This window comes from Natrix helvetica (genome assembly GCF_964273705.1).
Source record: "Natrix helvetica genome assembly, chromosome: 2".
Taxonomy (NCBI): domain Eukaryota; kingdom Metazoa; phylum Chordata; class Lepidosauria; order Squamata; family Natricidae; genus Natrix; species Natrix helvetica.
Window position 1 is genome coordinate 122,550,298 of NC_138552.1, and position 26,845 is coordinate 122,577,142.

General features: G+C 41.8%; 1 protein-coding gene across 2 annotated transcripts in view; it reads left to right on the top strand.

Moving 5' to 3' along the window:
* Positions 1 to 12,674: 12,674 nt before the first annotated feature.
* The window catches only part of LOC309388097 (protein FAM228B-like), a 41,653-nt gene continuing 27,482 nt past the window's right edge, over positions 12,675 to 26,845 (top strand). The window contains exons 1-2 of one of the 2 annotated variants that reach the window (XM_081945094.1): positions 12,675 to 12,747; positions 24,375 to 24,485. In XM_081945094.1, the coding sequence (XP_081801220.1) occupies positions 12,688 to 12,747; positions 24,375 to 24,485 (171 nt within the window). In that variant the 5' untranslated portion in view covers positions 12,675 to 12,687. Of the gene's footprint in view, positions 12,748 to 22,719; positions 22,823 to 24,374; positions 24,486 to 26,845 lie in introns of those variants that run through there. The other variant, XM_081945093.1, reaches the window with a different exon arrangement.

The following is a 26,845-nucleotide window of genomic DNA, read 5'->3' on the forward strand; positions in this document are numbered from 1 at the left end:
CCCACCTCACGCCAAGAGACTCACACCCGGATATCTGTGGCACAGTGAACTCTCTCGGTTCCAGACCTTGTGTCACAGCTGATGCGGCACCAGCTGTGACACAAGGTGAGGGATGTGGCAGATGAGTGGAGGCTCGCTAGCAGATGCTACCATGATGGATCTAAAATGACAGGTGCTCTTTCATATATTTATAAGCTGCTTAGAATGTTTCACTTTCATTTTTATTTGCACTTTCTCCTCACACTTAGAGCTCTGTGGTACAAGATGCATTTCTCTTCAATCACAGTTTGTAGATTTGCAAAACAATGGGATAAAGGAATATTCCTGAACTTTCTTTTATGATTTATCTCATAGTTACTGTGAAATGGTGTGAATGTATCATTGTAGTGAGCTTGGATTCATTGAGTTTACCAAAAATATTGCAGAATGTACAGCCTCATGCTACATAACTAAGATCCATTCCACACTGAATAAACTAAACTATAAACTATCCAAAAGCATTTTATTAAAATAAATTTAATTTTAAAAAACTATTTAAATAAAAAATGTTTTTTTTAAAAAATATATCAATTTTTATCTACCCTGTTTTTCCAACAGTCATCATCATTTGTTGCTCATGGAAGCAGTGTCTGGCAGGATGTGGTGATATTGACTTTGAAGATTTATTGATATTGATATTTTTATTTATTATTCCCCCTCCGACAAGTATTTTCTGTTTTCTTTGGTTCTGCTTAGAATGTTGGCAATAATGTACTTCATTTTTTCAATGTAAGTACAGTAGTATAACAATGGAATTCATAATAACACACACTGTACATTTCTAAAAATTTTGATCAGGTGCAAAAGACCAGGTCCATAGATGGAGGTTCAATTAAACTGATTTACTGCTAAAAGTCTTTGTACAAGAATCTTAACCAATGTTTGGCATCTGCTTAGACTTAGATATGGGTCAACGGCACTCAAGGGGAATTGAACTTAATTCTGTTGTGTCAACATAGGGAATCTAGGCCGATCCCCCTTTTCACTCCACCCCCAGGTTCTATTATCTCTTCTCCTATAATTTCAGTCTTATTCCAAATATTCCACAATGTACAAATGTAATTTTTCATCCTTGTTATAGTTATGCTCATGCTACAATTGCTATATCCTGGGTGGAAATGACTTAATGTGGAGCTTGTCTTACAATTTAGCAATCTAACATTTGGAATATTTTTTTAAATAGTGTAAATGTAGTTTTCTTTTGTATTTATTACCTGCTATTAAACCTATATAAATTTATGTAATAAGACATGTCATTTATAATTTCCATAGGGGATACGTAGGCACTGTAAAATATGTTTAAAAAGACTAAGTGATACCTACACAAATGAACAAGAAATGCATTTGAATTACCTTACAAGTTATATGAAAACAGTGGGAACCCTTTAATTTGGTGCATATCCATTTTTGGCTTACAGTGCCGGCCTCATTTGTTTACCCAGAATACATTCCATTCTCTGATTTAAAATGATATTCCATCTCTGCTTTTCGATGACAATGTAATAAAATACTTCTCCTCAATTTAAAGTTCTTGTGGAAAGTATGAAGGTAGCAGGGCAAAGTCAATGATGAAGGTTATTGGTAGGGCTACCAGAACTGGGTTGCAACAGTCTAGTCTAGACTCAAAGAATGCATCAAAAAACTACTGAAAACTCTTTGCTGCCATCTCATGGTCATTTGAAATTTTGCAGACTACATCTAATGACCCTCCCATTACTTATATTTGGTCCAATCAGGCAGAACTTCTCAAGGTGATCTGTGGTAATCCATGCAGTGGTGAAATTCAAGCGTTTTTTTTAACTACTGGTTCTGTGGGTGTGGCTTGGTGGGTGTGACAGGGGAAGGATACTGCCAAATCCCCATTCCGACCACACTCGGGGGACAGCCAGAAGTGGTATTTGCCGATTCTCTGCTACCACTAAAAATTTCCGCTACCAGTTCTCCAGAACCTGTCAGAAGCTGCCGAATTCCATCCCTGAATCCATGTATTCTAAAACTCTTGATTACTGCGACCAATGTACTTCAAGAGACTTGCTGAAGAGTAGAAAAGCCTTACTTCAGCAGCACAATTGATACTGGAGATATTTTACTAATGATAACTCCAATATTTATATGCTGCTAAGGCACAACTGGCATCAGAACCATATACATAATTGTTTAAAGGATGAAATTTCTCTGAAGAAACATCTATTTAATCTTAAACAGATAAATTGAGTGACAAATTGAGTTCTTGCTAGCATTATTCTATAGCTTTATGTTCACTGTGATAATTCCTTATTATTTGTAAGAGTTCAACACTATCAAGGAGCTTTTGAGACAATACACAGAGGGGAGTCAACTTATTTTCCTGAAGGACAAGAAGCAATGGATGGAAACTAATTAAGGAGAGAACCAAGCTGGAACTAAGGAGAAATTTCCTGATAGTTAGAACAATTAATCAGTAGAATGACCTGTCTCCTGAAGTTGTGAATGCTCCAACACTGGAAGTTTCTAGGAAGAAATTGGACAGCCATTATTAGGGTTTCCTGCCTGAACAGGGGTTGGACTGGAAAACCTCCAACTTCCCTTCCAACTCTGCTATTCTATAAGCAATAGAGTACATTAAAGAGATTTAAATTTTCTTGAGTGTTTATTTTCTGTGTTTTGTTGCTATTATTTATATTTTTCTGTTATATGATGCAGGCAAATAAATAGCAGTTCAAAGGGGGCTGTAGCCTAATCCTATTGACCAAAGAAAATTAACAAGGCACTCTTACTCCCTGCAGTTACATCTGTTGCTCGACCTACTATTGAAACATCAGCATAGAATAACCACCATCTTCACTATACTGTAGATAGTGTAAGGGCAGAAATCAATGGCTTTGACATACAGTATAGGAACACTACTGACAGAAAAGCCACTAAGGACTTTAATGAGTATGCAATCCAGTTGCAGCAATCTCCTTCCTGCCCAAATCAATCAAGTTAGAGATAACTAAAAAGTGGGGAGGTCAAATAAGCTAAAGTAGGATAAGTGACAATAGGAAATAATGAGTGCCACTTTCTTTTTGGTGGCATGGGCCAGAGAGGGTTTTTTTTTTTTTTTTTTGCTGGATCTAGATCCAATCACAGTATAGCCAGAGAGGCAGCAGATCCCACCACCTTTTGGGGAATGTTTATGATGGCTGTGTGGGGTGTTTTACTTTAATGCCTAATGGAAGATAGCCATGGGAATGTATGTTTATTCAACTCTCAGGACAGTTGATAAAGGGAACATCTTCACACTTGTGCATTGGTTAGAATTTGCATGGGAGGGTCACTACTGCTTTAATTCTACCTGCTTTGCCTAAGGGGATTCGGGTGTTGCTTTGCCTCTAATGGTTTCCATTCTTCTTAATTAAAGGTTCCTTTTGAAATACTCCGTTTCAAGAGTCTTCACTTTCTTAAGTTAGGAGTCCTTACATAAAGCAACATCTGCAAAATGGTCAACCAGGAGAGACAACATTTGCTCTACTGAGGGAACCCTGCAAACTATGTCTGAGCACAACAGCGAACAAGGGGAAGCTGACTGCTGGAGAGAGACTTCAACCCCCCCCCCCCCCCCAACCAGAGACCTGCACCATGAACCCTGTCGGAGAGGAGGTGGTGAGCCTGGAGGACCCCAAAAAGCCCCGCTGGTCAATCGGCATCGGGACGAAAGACGGCTGGGATGGGAGAACCAGGGGAGTCATTCTTACCGAAGGTAGCCAAAAACCAGGATGGAAATTGGAGTTAGAAGCCCCCTCTGACCAGGAGGAGCTAAATGAAGCCTTGCTGAGAGAGGATCGTCTGAAGAGACATGTAACCCAGTTGGTGATGGAGATTTTGGAAAATCTCAACATCCGGGGGAACCAGAATGGCAACCAAGAGGTGTTGGAAGGGCGGCAACCGCTGATGATGCCAGGGAAGCTAACTCTCTGGGCCCTGCTGATCAAGCAGATGGCACAGCAGCAACAGCTAGGAACCCAGCAAACCCTCCCCCCAATTGGCGCATGGATTGGGGGCCGCTCCCAACCAACCCCGAAACTGCAATTAGAAAGAAAAACTCCTTCCCTTGGGGTGAAGTTTGATGGGAACCCGAAAAAAATGGGATTCTTTGTGGCACACGTGCTCACCTACATGCAAGAATGCGGGCATGATTTTCAAACCCAAGGATCCCAAGTACGAGTGGTTACCCTAGCCCTGGAAGGAGCCACCGCCAGATGGATGGTGACACTACATGATGCCGATGCACCAGAACTGCGGGACTTCAACCAATTTATGATGGCCTTGCGACGACGTTTTGAAGACCCCCTTGCAGATTGCAAAGCACGCAACCACGTTAAAGTTGTGAAGCAGGGTCACCGGCCAGTGGCAGAGTATACCAAAGAATTCCGAGACCTGGCATGTCGTGTGAACTGGCCAGAAGATATCCTGGTAAGCTGGTTCAAGGACGGGCTGAGTGATGACCTCTACAATGCCTGTGTGGCCCAAGGGGCACTGAATCACCTACATGAATGATATCCCACTGCTGAAAAGGCAAAGATCAACATGGCCAGGAACCAGTACTGAGTGGGGCGAATGTGGAAGAAATCCCCACCCAAATGGAAGCAAGAGCCTTTCAACCTGCAAACGGCATCTTCTCCAAAACCCTCAGCCTGTTTCAAGTGTGGAAAAGAGGGGCACTGAGTTGCAGAATGCCATTCTCAAGCACCAGCTACAAAACCAGAGTGCCCATTGGGGGAGAGGGAACCTACGAAACCTGGCCAGCGTGGAAGGAAATGGCCCTGAGGAGCAGGGAGATCGTATAATCTCCACCCCCTCCCCTCTTTGAGGAGGAAACCCTGGCTTCGCAGCAGAAGGAACCATACTCATCCGGAAGTGATCCAGAGGATGAACCACTGGTAAGCAAACCAATTAAACCACTTGCCCTCCCCCTAAGACTGTTTATCCCCAACTGGGAGAGGGGGATAAAAATCATCTCCTTTAGTGGACTTAGGGTGCACCCGTTGATTGATCAGCCCTGGTAAGGAAGTTGAGGATTAATGTAAGGAAGCTGAAGAGCACCATAGCTTTTTGCCAACTAGATGGGTCGATAGCAGGGGGGGAGCCAGCTTCATTTGCCACTGAGCCTCTACAGATTGGCATCAGAAGCCACAAAGAAATACTTACATTTATAGAGGTGCCGGGCATGGAATTGCCACTAGTTTTGGGTCTTGCGTGGCTGAAAAAATGGAACCACAAAATTAATTGGAAGCAAGACACCATAAGAGTGCAGATGCATGTGACTTTTGCTGAGAATCCACAACAGGAAACTGAGGGGGCAGAGCACCAAGAAACAGCAATGCCCACTTACAATGTGCCAAACCAGGGCATACCCAAAGAATACAAGGAATTGGCTGAGGTTTTCAGCAAAAAAGCCTATGACAAGCTCCCTCCCCGCCGTGCCACTGACTGTGCAATAGAAATTCTACCCGAGGCCAAACTCCCTAAACCCAAGATGTATAGCATGTCTCCAAGGGAGCTGGAAGAACTGAGGACATTCATTGAGAAAAACCTAGCAAGGGGTTTCATTGAACCAACCCAGCCAAAAATTGCAGCCCCAGTGTTGTTTAGAGAGAAAAAAGGTGGCTCTAAACGTCTATGTGTTGATTTTTGAAACTTGAATTCTGTCAGTGTGGAGAATATGTTTCCTCTCCCACTCATGAAGGATATGCTAGCACACCTCACGAAAGGAAAAATCTTTTCAAAGCTGGATTTAAGGGAGGCTTACTACCATATCAGAATTAAGGAGGGAGATGAATGGAAAACGACATTTAATACCCCTCTTAGATGCTATCAATTCAAAGTGCTACCATTTGGGTTACAAGGGCCCCCTGCAGTATTTATGCAATTAATAAACAAAATGTTGCAGGAACATTTATATAAGGGCTGTCTGGTTTATTTGGTGACATCTTGTTATATTCTGAGACCAAGGCAGAACATGTAAAACTAGTCTGGGCGGTTCTGAACAAACTTCGCTCTGCCAAACTTTATTCTAAACTCTCCAAATGCAAATTCCACCGAGAAAAAATTGATTACTTAGGATATTGCATTTCACACCAGGGCATAGAAACAGATCCTTCAAAAGTACAGGCAGCACTTGACTGGGATCCACCCAGAACACGTAAACAGTTACAAAGCTTCCTGGGATTAGCCACCTTTTACCGCCAGTTTATCCTCACTTTCGCCCAGATTGCTGTCACCAAGCTCTTAAAAATGAAGGGGGAGGGTAACCCAAAACTGAAGCAGCTTTTGAACTGGACAATGGAATGCCAAGCTGCATTTGAAAAACTTAAATGGCTGCTTTCAGCAGAGCCAATTCTAAAGCACCTGGACACAGAGAAACCATTCGTCATACAAGCAGATGCTAGCGATGTGGCGATAGGAGTGGTCCTGCTTCAGAAAAATGAGCAAGAACAATTACAACCATGCGCTTACACATCCAAAAAATTGAATGAATCTGAGCAAAGGTGGGCCATTTGGGAGAAAGAGGCTTATGCAGTTCGGTGGGCTCTTTTAACCTGGAAACATTTCCTAGAGGGGAGTAAGATTCCTTTTGAAGTCTGGACAGATCATAAAAATTTAGAAGCCCTAAAGACCCCAAGGAAACTCTCCCCAAAACAAGTACGATGGGCTCAGTACTTTAAATGGTTTGAATTTATGCTCAGATATCTCCCCGGAGGGGGGGATTTTCTGGCAGATGCACTATCAAGGAAACCGCAATACAATAGTATGAAGCCAGATGTAATCAAACATATCATACAAAACAATCAACTAGCCGCTAAAGTAACCACCAGATCCCAAGCAAAACAAGACACTCTGACGGACAATGACACCACCCAAACTTTTAAAGAAGCTTTAGCCACCGATGAATGGTTTTTGAGCAACAAATCCAGCTGCCTGATGAAAGATAACTTAGCTTGGTTGGCAGGGAAGTTGTATGTTCCAGCTAGCCAAAGACTGCGCTTAATGGCAAGGTGCCACAACTCCAAATTAGCTGGACACTTTGGTTTTGTGAAAACTTTACACCTCATTAAAAGGAAATTTTGGTGGCTATCATTAAAAAGGACATAGTGAGCTATGTAGCTAGCTGCCCTATTTGTGCGGCAGCTAAAAGACGCCAAGGGGAAATCCCAGGACTGTACAGAAGGTAGCTGAACCTTCAGCACCCTGGAAGGAGATTGCTATGGACTTTATTGTCAAACTACCAGAAAGTGTGGGGAATAGTGTTATTTGGATTGTAACAGACCTGTTTTCAAAACAGATACATTTTATACCAACTGCCAAAAGTCTAGCCAAGTTTTTCCTGATACACATTTATCGCCTTCATGGAGCCCAGCAGAGAATCATCTCCGACAGAGGGGTCCAATTCACCTCAAAATTTTGGAGGACATTTTTGACCTTACTTGGCACCACCCAAAGATTGAGCTCCAGTTACCATCCAGCCACTAATGGGCAAACTGAAAAATTGAACTCGGTTCTAGAACAATATCTAAGATGTTTTATTAATTTTCAACAGGATAACTGGACTGATCTTTTACCTTTTGCGGAAGTGGCCTTCAATAACGCTGTGCACTCAACAAATTGCAATAGATTTGGTGAAATGGGAGAATATTCAATTATCAATGATTGGGAGAATCGCAACAATCAAAATGAATATCCTACCTAGAATGCTATATTTGTTCCAGACCATTCCAATTAAGCTGAGGAAAGGCTATTTTGAAGAATTAAATAAAATGGTGTTGAAATTCATATGGCAAGGGAAAAAAGCAAGAATAAAATGTAAATTGTTACAAGATGCTAAATCAAGAGGAGGGTGGGGCCTACCCAATTGGGAGTCATATTATCAGGCAGCTAGCTTGATGTGGATTAAGGAATGGATAATGCTAAGAAATGCTAGGCTTTTGAATCTAGAGGGTCATGACCTGTTGTTGGGATGGCATGCATACTTATGGTATAAGGGAACTAAAAGGCATGGTTATTTCAGAAGGCATCTTATAAGAGAGGCTCTGTTATTAAATTGGGAGAAGGTTAAGAGGTTGCACTACTTGAAAATTCCAGTCTGGATATCAACTATTGAAGCTTTTTCATATCCAATAATATATAAAAGGGAAGAAACAGTTAGATATGCTGAATTATTGAATACAGAGGGTGAACTCAAATCCATACAAGAATTGAAACAGGAAGGTATTGAACTCAATTGGTATTCATATGTGCAAATACATTCTAGATATAATGAAGATCGAAAAAATGAGGGCTTTTATGATAAAATGACTGAATTAGATAAAATCTTAACAGGTAATGAAGAAAAAGTAATTCAAAAATTTTTACGCCTATTTATTAGAGGTGAAATTATATGAAGAACAAGTTAAAGGAACTATGTTAGCTTGGGGAAAAAACTTTGGACATGGGATTGACTTAGAAAAATGGCAAAAACTATGGACTCAAAACTATAAAATGACAATGTCAACTGCATATAAAGAGAATTTGTAGAAGATGTTTTATAGGTGGCACTTATCCCCATCGAGAATAGCAAGAATGTCTAAGAATAAGTCTGAAAAATGCTGGAAATGTCAACATACGCCGGGCACATTCTACCACATGTGGTGGACTTGTCCTGAAGCTAAAAGATACTGGACTAAAATACACATGTGGTTGGAGAAAATGATACATAAACATATAGACTTGAAACCAGAACTCTTTTTATTGGGAATAATACCAGAAATATACAACAAGGACTTGAAATATTTGATCATAAATGTATTAACAGCTGCTAGAATCGTATTTGCCAAAAACTGGAAAAATGAGAAATTACCAACAGAGGAAGAAATTATTCGGAAAATAATGGACTGTGCTGAAATGTGTAAACTTACATTTGAAATTAGAGAACTAGAGGATGAGCAATTCTATAAAGTATGGGATTTGTTTTATCAATGGCTGGATAAAAACCCTGGAAATGATTTTTTCCCCTTTATCTTATCTTATATGTAATAATAATAGAAAGCTATACTTAATGTTGTGAATTTTTTTTCTTTTTTCTCTTTTTATATATGTTAATTTTTTACTATGAAACAGACTACTTACTTATACGATATAAGAATAATAATGTACTTAATGTATAAGAGTGAGATGATTTAAATTGTTAGGTATGATTGTAGGTGGTGACTATTTTATAATATAAAATGGAATAATGATGATGTAATGAATAATGGATATAAATATAGATTGAAATACTTAATGACCACATGGATTGTTAATTAATAATGGAAAATTATATTTGGAGTTGTGGATGATTGGAAATTCTATGGTTAACGGAAAGTAGAAATGTGTAATATGAATTAATGGGAATTTTTTGACTTAATCTTTATTCTTATTTTTTAGAGATTGGTGATATAATTTTATAAAGACTTATTGTTACCTAGTAGATAATTATGGATGTAAAGAAATAAGGGTTGTCACAAATGAAAGAATATTAATGGTAACTTGAACATACAATGCTCAATGAAACATTTAACTATGTTTAATGGATAATTAGTGACTTTATTCTTAATTGTAAAAACCGTTGCACAAAAACTTGTAACCAAACGACATGCTTGATGAAATTGTGTTTCTTTTTTCCCCCTCCTTGCTCTTGTTCTGTATGTGTTGTTTTGTCTTTTTTAAAGAAAAATAAAATTTATATAAAAAAATAAATAACGCTGTGCACTCAAGTACTGGTTTCACCCCCTTTTAGAGTAGCAACAGGCCAAGATTTCAGCCCCATACCTGAACTACCCACAGAAGAACCCACTATCCCCTCACTTAAAGAGTGGATAGACAAGCTACGAAACACATGACCAGTAGTTAGATTAGCTTTACAGGAAGCTAGAGAGGCTTTTAAAATTCAAGATGAACAAGAAAAGAGTAGAACCCAAACCTTTCCATGTTGGAGATAGAGTATACTTATCTACAAAATTCCTGAGGTCATTGCAGCCATCGAAGAAATTAGGGCCAAATTTCATTGGATCTTTCCCTATCACTAGAGTCATCAATCCAGTAACTGTAGAATTATTCCTTCCAAAAACACTCAGGCAAGTCCACCCAGTATTTCACATTAGTTTACTCAAACGAGAAGTAATCTCACCACTCAGATCACCTGCACCTACGCTACCTGTTCCTATCATGATAGAAGGTGAACAACACTTTGAGATTAAGGAAATCCTGGACTCTAGGACCCACAGGGGGGAAAACCCAATACTTAGTTGCTTGGAAGCATTTACCTTCATCCCAAAATGAATTGGTAGCTAAACACCATGTTAGGGCTTCTACCGTATTGAAAAATTTTCACTCCCAATACCCTGACAAACCTTGTTAAAATACTATGATAGAATTTCTGTTTCTATCTTTTCACGACCAATTAATATCATGACCATTATATAATTATTTTGCAGCTGACTCTTAAAAAGTTGAGAGTTATTTGAAAGTACAGAAAATTGAAGGAAAAATAACCAGAAATGCAAATTGGGGTTATTTGGTCATATCTTTTACTTATAAACATTGACTATCCGCTAAACGTAGCTAACACGTTAACAATTACTATTTCATTTTTATCCTTAAATTGCTTTATCCTTAAATTTTACCCTTAAAAAGGCTGATATACAATTGAAAGATCAATGAAATCTGTTTCCAAGTTTGATAGTTATGGAGAAAGGTGAGTCTAAATTATGTACAGGCAGTCCTCTATTTATGACTACAACTAAGCCCCAAATTTCTGTTGTTAAGTGAAACACAAGTGAATTTTGTCCCATTTTACAATTTGTTTGTATGTGACTCTGGGACACTGCAAATGTCATAAATATGAGTCAGTTGCCAAGCATCTGAATTTTGATCATGTGACCATCAGGATGTTGCAATGGTTGTAAGTGTGGAAAAAAATCATAAGTTACTCTTTCCATAGCCATTGTAACTTTGAATGGTCATTAAATGAACTGTCAAGGACTATCTATCTGTATTTATGCAACATGTAGTTACTTAATTTATATTCCATCAACTCTAAGTGGTATGCAAAATGTTCTCACTTCCTAGGTTGGTGAGAGAAAAGTTGACCCATAGCTATTCAGTTGATTGTTATACAATTATGTGAAAAAGTACAGCCCACTGAAATGTTTGCCTTTTTCAATATATTTCAACATACAGCTGTTTGATCATTTAATCAATACTGATAAATGGGAAATAGTATAGCAAAATATAATGCATCATCTACATTTTGTAGTTAATTATTTAATTTAAACATAAATCTCAATTTCATATGTGGAAAAAGTAAGCTCCCCTTACATTTTTTATTTACTTCAAATACCTAAAATTAGAATCACAAAATCAGATGCAAATTATTAGACCAGTATTAGAGAGGATCTGAGAGGAACCTATCTTATGGAAACTTTAGAAGTTTAGTTTGATGTGCTCATTGTTATTGAAGTATGTGGTATCACCATGCTTAATTTCCTGAGGTCTTCTGAAAAAAGACTATAGATGTTATGAGTTTGGGAAGGGATTAAAAAAGCAATTATTCTACTTTCTGGAAGATTATCTATGAGTGAAGATTTCAATTTCCAACTTGATAAGGCTGGGCCATAGCAGCAAGTTCTGCTGCAGAAGAGAATGACCATTGGCTTACCTGAAGGGTCCTTTTCTGTACGCTGCGAGGAGAGTCCAAGCATGGGTTAAATTCTTCCTGACTGCCCTGGACTGAATTGAAAGATCTTTAGCCATGCCTCTTCTTCCGGCTCCTCAGATTTTTTCGATGAAGGCATGGACCTGTAACACTGTTCGAAGGTGGTTCCATTGAGTCTGTCATTAGTTCAAGTCAAATAGATTGCATAAGTCAAATTCGGAAAGGAAAATCACAAATCCACATCAAGTAAGTCCAAATCAAATACAAATGGAAGCTGTGAGAGAGAGACCCTAGGGTGGGGTTGGGCTCTCCTCGCAGTGTACAGAAAAGGACCCTTCAGGTAAGCCAATGGTCATTTTCCTGTACGCTGCTTGGAGAGTCCAAGCATGGGCCATACCCAAGCTAAATGTCACTACGGTGGGAAGAACGTGATTCGGTGGTCTCTCCAGAGGCATGGATACCCTGAAGGACCCGTCTCCCAAACACTGCTTCTGCTGATGCAAACTTGTCCAGTTTGTAAGCTTTAACAAATTGGGATAGTGAGACCCACATAACCGCTCTGCAGATCTCTTCTATGGGTGCTTGGGTTGCCCAGGCTGCTGCTCACTCTTCTTGTAGAGTGAGCAGTGATGCAGTGTGGTACTTGTTTAGACTGGAGCTGATAGGCAAGGATGATGCAAGTACGCAACCATCGGCCGATGGTGGCAGAGGTGACTTTGCGCCCCATGGTAGCAGGTTGAAAAGAAATGAAAAGTGATTCTGATCGCCTGAACGCCACAGTGCGCTTGATGTATTTGCGAATGGTTCGATGCACATCCAGTTTGTGCCATCTACATTCTGTAGGATGTCTTGGGTGAGGACAAAAGTCCGGAAGGATGACTTCCTGGCTCCAATGAAACCAAGAGTTGACCTTCGGGAGGAACAAAGGATCTAATTGGAGAACGGCCCTGTCTGGATGTATGACACACAAGTCCTCTCTGACTGACAAGGCCGCCATCTCCGAAATCCTATATGCAGAGGTAATCGCGGTCAGGAATACTGTCTTGAAAGTTAGGTGCTTCAGGTCACAGGTTCGAATGGGCTCAAGCGGAGCCTCAACTAGACCCTGGAGTACCACATTCAACTCCCAGGTCGGGTATCGATGAACGACCGGGGGGCGCAAGTTGGATGCTCCCTTCAGGAAGTTGAGAACCTTGGAATGATGTGCTAGGGAAAGGCGATCACTGGGAGTGAGAATGGTGGACAGCGCTGCCACTTGGCGACGTAGCATGTTTGCTGCCAAGCCCTGGTCCAATCCATCTTGTAAAAAGTCCAAAATTTATGGTATAGAGGCACAAGAGGGGTTTATCTGCCTAGGTATGCACCATCTTGCGAAGGCCGCCCAGGTGGCCTCATAAATTCTGGTAGTTGATGGTCGACATGCTGCCTGGATGGTTTGGATGACCTTGGAGAAGAGCCTGTCCCTCTCTAGGAGGTCCCTCTCAAGTGCCAGATGGCCAATTGCAATTGGGGCTCCGGATGTGATAGAGCCCCCTGGCTGAGAGAGACCTCCCCTGGAGGAATCCTCCACGGCTTGGTGATGGAGAGTCTCACGAGGTCGGCAAACCAGGTCCGCCTGGGCCAGATGGTGCTACGAGAATTACCTCCGCCTGTTCTGTGAGAATCTTGTGGATGACGCTGAGAAGGAAAGGCAATGGTGGGAACGTGTAGAGCAGGCCGAGTGGCCAGTGGCAAAGAAGACCATTGACCCCCTCTGCTCTTGGAGACCTGTACCTGGAGAAGAAGCGAGGGAGGTGAGTGTTCTCCGGGGTGACGAACAGGACGGCTGAACCTCTGTGTAATCTTGAGGAAGAGGTCCGGGTGCAGGTGCCACTCTGAGTGATCGATTGTGGCCCTGCTCAACCAACCCGCCTGGACATTGCTCACCCCAGAGTTGTGCTCTGCTCGAAGGTGGTCTGCATCTGCCATCAAGGACTTTGGAGTGAGTTCCCCCCTGGCAGTTGACATGTGCCTTGGTGGCCACATTGTCTGTTAACAGCATCATATGCTGGCCTTGGATTGTTGTCTGAAAGTGAAGGAGAGCTAGTCTCGCCGCTTTTAGCTCCAGCCAATTTATGCTGTGTTTGAGATCGCTGTTGGACCACCTGGCTTGGGCGACCTGATTGTCCAGATGTGCCCCCCATCCTAAAAGGCTGGCGTCCGTGGTGATGGTTAGATGCAGCCTCGCCCACGGTATTATCGAGAGGCAACAGATCATCTTGCCCAGCAGCTTCGACAACAGGACGATGGGCACGGTGCGCAAGGTTCTCACCTGAAGGATCAGTTGTCTGAGACTGGAGTTGTGCTCCTGCAACAGAAAGACTTGGCAACTTACGAAGATGTGGCACCAAGATGCAGCAACCTGGTAGTGGGAGTGAGATGGCTTTTGTCCATATTGACGGAGAACCCATGGTCTTGCAGGGCTCTCATGGTCACCCGGAGGTCTCGGACCGCTTGCTGGCAGGACGGTGACTGGATGATGATGTTGTCCAGGTACACTTGAAGTCTCACTGGACGCGACCTCAGGGACGCTACGACGGCTGCCAGAACTTTTGTAAATGTCCTGTGGGCCGATGAGAGGCTGAATGGTAGTGCCCAGTATTGATAATGCATTCCTACATAGTAAAATCTCAGGAACCTGCGGTGGGCCTTGTGGAAAGGGATGTGAAGGTACACTTCTCGGAGATCTATTGATGTCAGTAGATCCCCGGGCCTGATGCAGCTCAAGATTGACTGGAGAGACTGCATTTTGAAGCGTTTGTACGCTAGATGGTAATTTAGTCTTTTGAGGTCTAATATCCCCCTCCACCCTCTGGAGTTCTTTGGGATGAGGAACAGGATCGAGTAAAAATCTGACCCCTCTTGACCTGCTGGTACTGGTTCTAAAGCCCTGATCTCCCAAAAGTGCTGGGTCTCTTGCTCCATTAGGGACCGTTTGGCTGGGGAGGAGGGAGTGGGACAGTGGATAAAGTGGCGGGGAGGGGGGTAAATAAATTATAGAGTCAGACCCAGGCAGATTGTTTGACGTACCCACTGGTCTGAGGTGGTCCTGAAATAAGCGCAGGCACCCTCCGATGGGAGCCATCAGCTGGCTGTCACTTATAGCGATGGAAAGGCCTAGAGCCTGATCCGCCATGAAAGGGCCATTTAGAGAAGGATTGCTGTCTGGCCCTGTCTCAAAAGGGTTGATGGTCTTGTGACCAGTCTGGTCCCTGACTCTATGAGCAGTGGTACTGACCGGTGCTAGTGGACGGTTCTGAGGAACGAAAGGGCTGCTTTCTAAAATAACCAGAGCCTTTGCATTCTGTTTTCTTGGTGATGGACGGCATAACTTTCTTTTTGTCCTTGTTTTCGACTAGGACAGGGTCCAAGGCCTCCCTGAAAAGCTCCCCTCCTTTAAAGGGAGTAGAGGCCAACTTCCACTTGGACCTCATGTCGGCGTTCCAGTGGCAAAGCCACAAGAGCCGCCTGGTGGTGATATTTGAGGCTAGGGCCCTGGAGGCGAACTTAGCGGAGTTGAAGGTGGCATCCGCAGTGTATTTTGCTGCCACTAAGACCTAACTCCTGCCTCAGTTTGGTGTCACCTGTCAGAAGCTTGGCAGATATCTGTCTGAGCCAGAGGAGAGATGCCCTGGACATGAAAGATGCCGAGGTGGCTGTCTTAATGGCCCAGGCAGCCGCCTGATGGGTCTTGTGACATGCCCTTTCTGATCTCTTGTCCTCTGCCTTCAAGCCCTCTAATAGATCAGGGGGCAAGACTGAGGAGGATGTAAGTGCTTGTACCGGAGGATCCACCTGAGGCAATTTTAATAAGTCCTCCAGGGAGGCATCCACCGTATAAAGCTTTTTATCACTGCTACCAGGCGTGGCTAGGGTGCCCAGTTGAACCCACTGTCGCTGCACTATGTTCAAAAATAACTTAGGGACTGGCACAATCTCCTGGGGAACAACTGGTTCCTCAAAAAGATCTTTGCTAGGGTCTGATGGGTCTACTGTGGCCAGGTCAGTGGCAGTTACTCCCATACGAGTGGCTGTTTTAGCTTTGCTCAAGATTGTCTTGAGCGAAGCATGTTTAAACAAGCCAGTAAAGGCTGGCTTATCTGTGACGGCTCCCTCATCCCCGGAGAACTCCTGCCCTGGAAGGACCTCTTCATCTACAGCCGAATCCTTGCTGTCCAGTGAGGAATGGGGAGATGTGGATCCCTGGGACCACTGACCGTCGCGCTAAACACTCAAGTATAGCACAAACAACTGGGCCCTCTCACCACTGACCGCTGGGCGAAGATAAAGGGTGATGACGGCGACTCCCAAGCCAGCTCGCATCACCCAGCAATTTAAAGGGACAGCGCACTCCTGGAGAAGCCCGGGACAAGTGCTGGCAGCAAATAGCAGCAATAGACCCAATTACAAGAATTCAAAGGCAGACCTTATTTTTTTGCAGGATGAAGAAGAATTTGGCTGGAAAGTCCAAGTTAAGATTAAATTTCTGTTGATAGTCTGGAACCACTTAAAACATGTCCTTGGGCTAGGCTGAATTGAAAAAATCTGAGGAGCCAGAAGAGGAGGTGTGGCTAAAGTTCTTTCAATTCAGTCCAGGGCAGTCAGGCAGAATTTAACCCATGCTTGGACTCTCCAAGCAGCGTACAGGAAAACACAAGATGCTGAAAGAGATCTCTAAAAAACCCAGAATTTCATCATATGACTTACAAGTAGCTCTCATCACTATTGATCTTAAAGTGCCTAAGTGTAACATCAGAAAAAAGCTACACAAATTAGATTTACATAGGAGGTGTGCCAGGAGGAGATCTTTGCTGCCCAAGAAGATCAGGCAAGAGTAAAATTTTCTCATAACCCTAGGCAAAGATCAGGACTTCTGAAACAATGTGCCCTTGACAGATGAGGCAAAGACAGAGTTGTAGCATTTGTCCATAATGCCAGAAAACATGTTTGGTAAAAACCAAAGATAGCATTTCACCTGATTCCATGGTGGTGGAAATGTTATGGGTTTGGGGGCTACTTTGCTGCATCAGGGCCTGTATTATGCACTAGTATATTATGCACTAGTAATTCTTCACTGTGCTTGAGAGAGTGCTTGAGGCTAATTTGAAGAAGACTGAAACTCAATCAAAAGTGGACCTTGCAACATGACAATGATCTTCATCATTCCAGTAGATCCACTAACGAATGACTGTAAGAGAAAAATAGTTCCTTCTGCTCAATATGAGACTGACAAACAGCTATACCTATTTGACAGTGCTTCTGTCCAAGCAGGCAATACCAGATATTAGAGTCACAGGTTGCTTTTTCTACAAAAAGAAGTGGTGGCTGTTAATTTGTTGAATAAAGGATTGCAAAGAAATGTTCAGTTTCTTTGTTCAATAGTATCATTCGTATATAATGTTTAAATTAAGATATAATACTGAAGTGCACTTGTGTTAGAAAAGAAACAATTTGACACGGGGCTACTTACTTTTTCACAAGACTGTACATAACCGAGGACTACAACTTGGCATGACATCAATTTGATGCGAAAACTTTCAGAAATACCTAGGGTCCATTTTATAACAGAAGCGAGTAAACACAAGGACAGAGATGTTGCCTCGTTGGGACACAACTGAGGGATCCAAGAATACAAGAAGCCAACACCTTCTTTGCAGAAAACAGAAAAAAAGTGTGAAGCCTCCAGTCCATCAGGTTGGGCGGGGGCAGAGGTGCGGCTTCGCTGACTGAATTTGCTGGTCGAGCCTGGAAGAAGAAGGCAGCGCATCGAGAGGGACAGCGAAGAAAACCCCTTCCAAAGTTTACTCTCCCGAATGCGATTTTAGAGGGAAACAGTCGTCTCAGCTGTAAATAAAGATTAAGCACTGGAGGCAGGAGAATTCCTCAGGGAAAAAAAGAAACACTTGAAAGAAACCATCCATGTGACCGGAGTTTCTCCAAAGAACAAAATATCTCTTATTCCTCTTCTACCTCTTACAAATTCTTAAACCAAAAGGACCACAGTAGGTCTCCCATTTGAAAAGGGCACCAAAAACTTTTTATTCAAATTGGCTGGGGGCAGCTCATTCTCCCTCAAAGCATGATGGGAAATGAGGGAAATCTGAGTAAAAGGTCCCGAAAAGCGGGCAGGCGTGAAATTTAGCGGATTCTTTGTGGTTAAAGAATTGTGATGGTCTAATTTGGACCTCTAAAACAAGACAGACTCCTCTCCAAAATACCATCTGGAAGATGGCTAAAGCTGAACAACATGTTGGCTTAAAATTAGGTACCAGAGACTTATACTATACTTACTCACTACAGTGGGCCCTTGTTTACTGAATCGCTTGAATAATGCAAAGCCTCCCCAGACTAGACTCACAAAGCCATTCTGGCTATTGCACATCCCTTCCCTGTTGGATTAGTTAACACCTAATTGTACAATGAGAAGCAGGCAACTGAATTAAATCAATAAACAATGATAGTGGGATAGCACATTGTGCAAAAACAGGCCAACCCAGCAGAGGAGAAATCAGCAAGATGCAACTGCTTGAGCTGTGGTGGCGCAGTGGTTAGAATGCAGTACTGCAGGCCAGTTCTGGTGCTGGCTGCCTGCAGTTTGGCAGTTTGATTCTCATATGAAGACCGGGATTGTTGGGGCTGTAAAGTACGGTAAAGCAGTCTAAGTGCTATTGCTTCACACTTTTTTTGCTTGGACAATGTACTGTTTTGACTGGACTCATGAAGCTGTCTGTGAAGTTTCCAAGAGTTGCCCTAATTAATTTACGAGCCCCGAGACAAGGTTCAAAACCCCCCATTCATTTATTAGGACTAATATCTTGGCACGTACTTCTGTGTAGCAGAAACTAAATCACACTTAATGGTGTCTGACCTTTACCCCTGTGCCCCCTCACCTCTGGCTGAGGTCAACAGGACGTTATGGCAGGGTTCTGGACATGCACATTCACATCCCAGTACAGAAATATGAGACTTTTACTCTGGCCAAAAGTATGCATGGCATTTCCCCCCCCCCCTTCTCAAGTTGATAGTAGTCATGGAAATGCCTTAGGCATTGACATCCAGCTCCCCTCACTTTCTGAAAGCGACCTGTATAAAACAAAGCAATTTGAGTACAGGTATATAACTTAAGGATGTGTCCCTCCCCCAGGCTTGCTTGGATTTTCTGCATGAAATTTTGTTATAAGGTGATCAGCCTGGATATTTCTACTTTTCACCCAAGATGCCTCTGATAATGGGTAGCCCTTCCACTTGATTAAGTATTGGAATTGTCTCCTGTGCCACCTTGAATCAAGGATACGCTGAACTTCATAATGGGTTTGGCCCCCTATAACCATAGGGCCCGGGGGCTCCCGGGGTAGTGGTCTCAGAGTGGATCCAATCATGGGTTTTAAGAGGCTGCTATGGAATGCTGGGTGTATCTTCCCCAACAATCGAGGCAGTTTCAATTGCACTGTGACTGGGTTGCTGGGAAAGATAGCTTCCTGTGAAGTTTCCAAGAGTTGCCCTAATTAATTTACGAGCCCTGAGGCAAGGTTAAAAAAAAACCCACATTCATTTATTAGGACTAACATCTTGACACGGACCTCCCCCCCCTTCTCAAGTTGATAGTAGTCATGGAAACGCCTTAGGCGTTGACACTGTCAAGAGCATGACAAGCTCTGCTTCCGGTTTCTGTGGACGACGGACATGTTGTCCGCCGCCTGCTGTCCTGGTGGGCTCCCCCTGACTCGTGGGGGGGCACAGGGTGTCTTGTAGGGGCGTCCTGCCAAAGGGGCGGCTTGCTGGAGCCCCCTGGAGCAGCGGCGGCCGCAGGGGGGCTGCCAGCTTTGCCCTAGGCACCGGGAGGCATTTGGGGGGTGCGCATGCCACGCGCACCTTCGTCCTGAGGAGATTGGAAGAAAATGCTGTACGTGAAGGCTACAGCTGAAATGCGGTGAGGGGGGAGTTCCGCTGGGGTCTTTTTCTTGCTTCTTGAGCAACTAAGTCAATAAGGATTAGCAGTTTTTCTAAGACTCTTTGATCTTGGTAAAGTGTTAAGATTGGAGAGGGGTTTTTTTCTCACCCTCCTCTCGGAAAAGCGGCTTTATACGATCTCACTCACGGAGGAGAGAGAGAGAACTGGGGAAAAACCCTTTTGATATTCACTTCTTTCAAGCAATGGGATAATGACTCTCTTGAACAATTGCGAAAGAAAGTGAGAGCGTAAACTGCTGCTGCTGAGGCTGGGGGCCCTCCCTCTTGCCCAGCTTCTCAGGAACGTTCCAGGGCTAACCATGTCTTCTGCTCCCCCCACCCCATTGCCCAATCTGCAACTCTCTTAGGTGTCATGTGGGTTGCATCTCCAAGAAGCATCGTCAGGTTGGTATGCAGGACGGTTGGCCCTGCTCGGCTAATCCACTTTCCCTTTCAGCAAGACTTACACGGACGCCTTGTCGCTCCCAAGCCTCCTGAAGGCGTAAAGCATGGGTCATCATGAGATCCTCTCTTTCAACTGCCTGCCAGTCATCCTCTGGTTTTTGGCTGGTTGTGACCCTTGCCATTGTCTTCTCCTGTTTGCTGCAGGGGTTAGACATTTGGGTGCTCCGCAAACGGAAGTTTTTAACTCCAGGATGGGTGCGAGCTGAGACCTTGCTTAATGTCAGGCATGTCTCCCTCAATAACCAAAAAAGAAAACTCCTAACTCCATTATTCGTGGAATTAAAATACTTTTACTGGTTATGAAAAGATAGCTGCGAAAATAAAGCAAGGTCTGAGGCAGAAACACGCGAAATCATACATATCAAACTTTTACCCAGCACCCTCCCTCCAACAACCCCCACCCCATTGCCCAATCTGCAACTCCCTTTGGTGTCATGTGGGTTGCATCTCCAAGGAGCATCGTCAGGTTGGTATGCAGGACGGTTGGCCTTGACCAGGTCCAAACACCGGCCATCAGCATGCACAGAAGATGGTGAGAACAAAACTCCCTTTTTGACTAATCCTCCTGTACCAATTTCACATCCCAAATACCATGCTCTCCCCCCGTTTCCATGGCAGCTGACAGCAAGTAAGCAAAGCAGAGGCTGACATCTAGTATTACAGAATAGGGTTACCTATGCCATGTGAAATTTCATGAATTATCTCAATTTGTGATGAAAAACGTTCTCACATAGACACACACACACACACACAGAGTGAGTCAAATATCACTATCTGTTAGCAATTAGCCACACATCCAGATTTGTTGTAATAAACAAATCCCATTATGATCTTTTATAAACTTTCAAGAATGGATCAGAAAAGCACAAATAATATTGGGGTATCGTTCAGAGATAGGATGGCTCATTGGCTAAGAAGCTGAGCTTGTCGATCGAAAGGTTGACAGTTCAATGGTTTGAATCCCTAGCGCTGCATACCAGAGTGCGCTCCTGTTACTTGTCTCAGTTTCTGCCAACCTAGCAGTTCGAAAGCACATAAAAATGCAAGTAGAAAAATAGGAACCACCATTGGTGGGAAGGTAACAGCTTTCCATGTGTCTTCGGCATTTAGTCATGCCAGCCACATGATCATGGAGACGTCTTTGGACAACGCTAGCTCTTCGCCTTTGGAATGGAGATGGGCACTGCCCTCTAGAGTCAAGAACGACTAGCACATATGTCTGAGGGGAAACTTTACCTTTATCCTTCAGAGCATTTTTCAGAAACAGTATGACAATGTAAGCCACTGTTCCAGTATATGAATGCATACTATAAATAAAATAGATTGAATTAAAAATAAGTTTATATTCTTTTTTAAATGATAGTGTGACATAAAATAAACTACTGTCTTATAAAGAATTGGTTGCCTGTAGCAATTTGATTGCTAAAGCAAAGCAATTTGTCTACTTTTTATTTTTTTTAGATGCTTTTATTATTAAATTTATATGCTGTTCATCTCTGTCCAGGACAACTCTTAGAAATAACTCAAGGCAGTGAACACAACTAACACTTCTTCCTCCTATTTTCTCCACAACAACAACCCAGTGAGGTTAGTTGGCTCACAGAGCGTGTCTCTTCCAAAGTCACCCAGCTGGTTTAAATTTAAATTTAGCACTGTTTCACAAAGACACTATTGGGATGTTTTAATTAAGAAACATTTAAAAATAATACAAATCAGAGTCAATAAGAATGTGTAATTATAAATTTAAATAATATTTGGTAACGTTTAAGGTGACAGCAATCACCTTAATATTTATTACTTATCACTTCCCTAATTCCCCCCCCCTTTTGTGACAACTAGTTGTTTTTGTTCTGAGCATAGGTATCAAACCACAACAGGTAATAGGATAAAGATAATGGGGGGGGGGAGTGGTTTTCATTACAGAAGGGGAGGATAATATTAAACTTTATAGCGCATATACAACCCAAATGTTAGTTTCATCTTTGCAGCAAATTTCAGGGAAAGTTAATCCTAGAAGATCGTTCTACGCGTGCTTGCACGTTGTCTTTCGCTAAGAAGAAAGCAGTTCTATATAAAATGGGATCCCATAAAATTTTACAACGGTGCCTCCCATCTCTCAAAGCCATTGGCTATAAGTTTAATTTCTAGATACAGGTAGCGCTTTTTTTCATATCTACAAGCATCCGGCCAGGCTGACCTCCCAGTCCATCACAGCAAAAGCAATTGCGTCGCGGGATTGCCATGGGTACGAGCAACGCTGAAGCGGACGGATACAGTCCAATCTCATTTGGAAAGAAAAAAATACATAGGGACAATGAGCCCCCATTTTCATTATGTTCTTAATTTGGCAAAAGTGCTTCCTTTTGCCGTTTTTTTTTAATCACCAAAGCGCTAGTCGGAGCCTTCAGAAAAAGAAAGCTGAAAGGAACTTTTTTTTTTCTGGCGGAGGGAGATGATCGCGGGTTTGGCGTACCACTGCCAGTAAATTTGGGCCGTGGCCGGGCAACGAAGCAGACTCTGCCCCCGGGACGGGGATGGGTAGGGGGTATGGAGGTGGCGGAGAACGGCGTGGGTCCTTTCCATCTGCGACCGTTGACATCTACGCCTAAAGAGTCATCTACCTTGAGCCTCCCCACACGGGTGAGTGGAGAAGGGAATCGCCCAGCGCGCTAATGTTTTAGGAGTTGAACAGAGACCTTCAGAATGAACCTCGTGTGTCAAAAGTCCAGAACTCCAAAAAAGACGGGCTATAAATGGAGTGACCTTCAAAAATTAAATAGCATCGGGCTTGGTTAGAGACTTCTAGGGCTTGGCACATCTCTTTACTGCAGTGGTAAAGGGTGTGAGATCCCAGACAAAACTGTATGAATAGTGCTACAACCTCAACAAGAGTCGACTTTAGCTTCAGAGAAAAGTTATATTTTAGCATAGTAACACATTGACCATCACACTAAGCTCCACTGATTCTAGTTCACCCAAGATTGTTGCAAGCCACAAACTATCCAATTGTTTTTATATAGTTTAGGATATAGTGCTAGTCTATGGTGGTGCCTGCTTAATTAAGTAGTTAGTCCTGCTAGTGTTCTTGAGATTAGATTAAACAGCTGGCCATCCCAGAGTGTGATTCCATATAGAATTTGACATACCTAAAACCACAATGAATTCAAGAACTCTAGGAACATAAAAGTTTGTTACTTCACTTCATTTTTAGTGGAATCAATAGAGTGTACTCTTGAGAAATTTGTAATCAGTTGGGTGTTACATAACATGCTAATTCAGAAATAGACAGTTGTTGTGTATGAGTTCTGTTCTTAGAGTTTATGGATTATCTTGGCTAGTTATGGTTTAACTAAAATCATAATTAACTTAATTTATACATTTCATTTATACATAATACACAACATGCATTATACATAACTTAGTGTTATGTATAACACTGCTTTGCTAGGAAGCTTAATGGAGAGAGGAACTCCCCCCCCCCCCAATTAGAAAATCAGATTAATTTCAGCTAGCTCTTCATTTGCCTTAATGTCCCAGGTACTTCGTGTCCTAATCTCAAAACAAAAGAAAACAAAACCTAATAAAAAACACCTACCCCCCAACAAAGCCACCCACCAAGATACTTCATTGTGCCTGAGCTCTTTCATTGGTAGCTTGTCTCCAAAAGTAATAAGAGTCATGGTGGCACAGTATTTAGAATGCAGTATTGCAAGCTAATTCTGACTGCTGGCTGCCATCAGTTTGGCAGTTTGACTCTCACAGGCTCAAGGTTCCGATATCGGTAAAATGAGGACCCAGATTGTTGGGGGGCAATATGCTGACTCTGTAAACCACTTAGGGCTGTAAAACATTATATAAGTCTAAGTGCTATTGCTATTACAAACCACAATGACTAGTCCAAACCCAGGCAAATCACATAACTATCTTCACAGGACATGCTTATCTGTAGCTAATTTGACTGGTTTATGGCACTTTTGTGTTTAGTTCTTTTATATGTACCTTGCATGCTTCACATTGCATAATTTAGAAAGTTGCTGAACATTTTTGAAATTTTCATTGATGTTTGGAGATGAGAGAAGTGAATGGAAGTAATTTCAGTGTAGAAGCATTTGCTGCAGGTTGGTTTGTAAAATGCCTATTCTGCAATGCACTTTTTAAAAAGTTTCGTTTTTTTTAATGTTTTGTTTTTCAGACTGATTCCTTGTCATCTGAAAATAGTGACAGTTCAGGAGAAGACTGGCTCATAAAAGTTCGTTGTCCAGGAGCAAGGCATCGATACAGTAAACAAGCTCATGCAAAAAAGGTTAATATTACAATATTATTAATGCAATTAATTAATCAATTAAATATGTTTAAAGATTATTAAGAGAATAGTGACCCTTTTGAATGATGCGTGGTACAGTAATTTTAATGCGAAATCTATATATCCAGCTATTCAGTTGATCCAGGAAAGAATTTTGTGGAAGTTCTTATTCTATTTCTGTTTTCACTTCCCACCTTGTTAATTAGTCATGTGACATTAATACTCAACATGTAAAGAAGATGCAGAATTATTTCCAGCTATATTTTCGTATTCTGCTTGTGACACTAGTTCAGGATGGAAGTTGAATATAATATGCAATGGTGCATATTTATGCAAATCTCAAAAGTATTACACAGCATCTAAAAACTTTTAGGGACCCATCCCAATTTTTCTTGACAAAAATTGAAAAAGTGGAAAAAAAACTTTTTCCAATTTAAATTGCAGGATTAAAACATGAAGGTATAGTTAGAAATGATTTAATTTACTAAAATTATTTGAGTATTATGCATACTTGGGAACATTAAAAGTCAGAAGAAGAATCAGAAGAAGAATCCCAGCAACTAGGCAAGCACTAGTTACTTCAACAGAAATTTGACTTCATGTTCAGATGCAGTATAAAACTGAATTTAAGCTGTTTAAGGGACTTTGTTTTCATACACGTTATGGTAGAGTTCACAGCCACCCTTGATTTATATGATAAATATTCAATGAACTCTGGGCATAATAGAGGTAAAATTGGGTAAAATTAGCTCCATTTCATTTTATATGATGTATAAATCTTAAAAAGCTTGGACAACTGTCTGGATTATATGGGTTTTTTTGGATCATATCCTCCATATGTTAAATTAGCATAAGAATTATGTTAGTTTTTAATTCAACATCACTTTTCAAAAGTTGACTCCTTCTGTCAAGGGACTGTAGTTACCCATTTTATGTGCAACTAGTTCCTAGAAACAGGCTTCCTTCTGTATATCATAACACATTTATCTCCATTGTAATTCAACAAAAGTTCTCTTCTTTAAATAATTATTTATAATCAGACTGACTTTTAATTAAGTCATGTAATGACTCCTCCTCTCCACCCCACCTACCCCCCCCGCCCCCCGTCCTGCTGTACTGTCCCATCATGGGGTGTTCCTGGGTGGGATGAGCAAATAACATTGGAGTGTAGGCCTAGAATATGTATGTATGTGTGTGTGTGTGTATTTCCCAGCAGGGTCACCAAGGCCATCTCAGCTGCCCAGCTAAAGCAAGCAGCATTGTAGGAAAATATCAGAGGCAAATGATCATATTATTAACAATGGCAAAGGCATCAATTCATACTGCATGGGACAAGGCAATGGTAACCCATTTCTCTATTTTTATCAAGAAAGTCAGATGTACAGAAAATATAAAATGATTGAGGCTATAGTATCAAATAATGAATCCCTCAGATTGGATGACACTCAACATTTTATTTATTTATTCAACTTCTATAGTTGCCCATCTCAATCAAGTGACTTGGGTGGCTTATACGGTAGTTCTAAAACTACAAAGTGGTTAAAACAATTAAAGCAATAAACAATAAAAAACATCCAAATAATAAGTACATACAGCTGCCAAGATAGTTAAGCAACTAACAGTAAAGCCAAAAAATGGCTTTAACACATTCTGAACCCAAAGCCCAGGTATGTTGCCAGATTTTTAAGGCCTTATGAGGCCGATAGGGTTGGGGGAAATTCTAATCTCTGAGGTGAAAGTATTCCATAAAGCAGGAGCTGTAGCAGATAGTCCGTCTTCTAGTTCCTGCTCGTCGACAGTTTAGTTGATGGAGTATGCAGCATGCCCAATCTAATGGAACGAAAAAGATGGTCCCTCAGATAGCCTTCTAATGGAAAAGAGCATGGAACATAAGAAACAGGAACAAAAGAAAGCTCAACATAGTGAAAAATGAAAGGAAACAACTGCAAATTGACTTCTTAGGCATCAGCAAATTGAGATGGACTGGGATTGGGCATTTTTTTGTTGGAAGATCACACTTTTGAGTCCTGAGGACATGAAAAACAAAGAAGGAATGGCATTGCTTTTATACAGTAGTTAGGAAGAATATAGTACTTGACTACGATTCAATCAATGAGCAAATAATATTGATTAGATTTAAAGTAAACCTCACTGAGTGTGCAAACTATCATACAATATTCTAAATCACACATAGAAAAACAGAGATGTTCAAGCTGGCTTTAGAAAAGCCTGAAGAACACAAGACTTCATTGCTGATGCATGCTGGATTGAGAAAGCCAAAGAAAACAAAAAAGAAGTTAATATAACCCTAACCCTAACCCATAATGAAAAAAACCAAATTAAATATAAAGAATACCAAA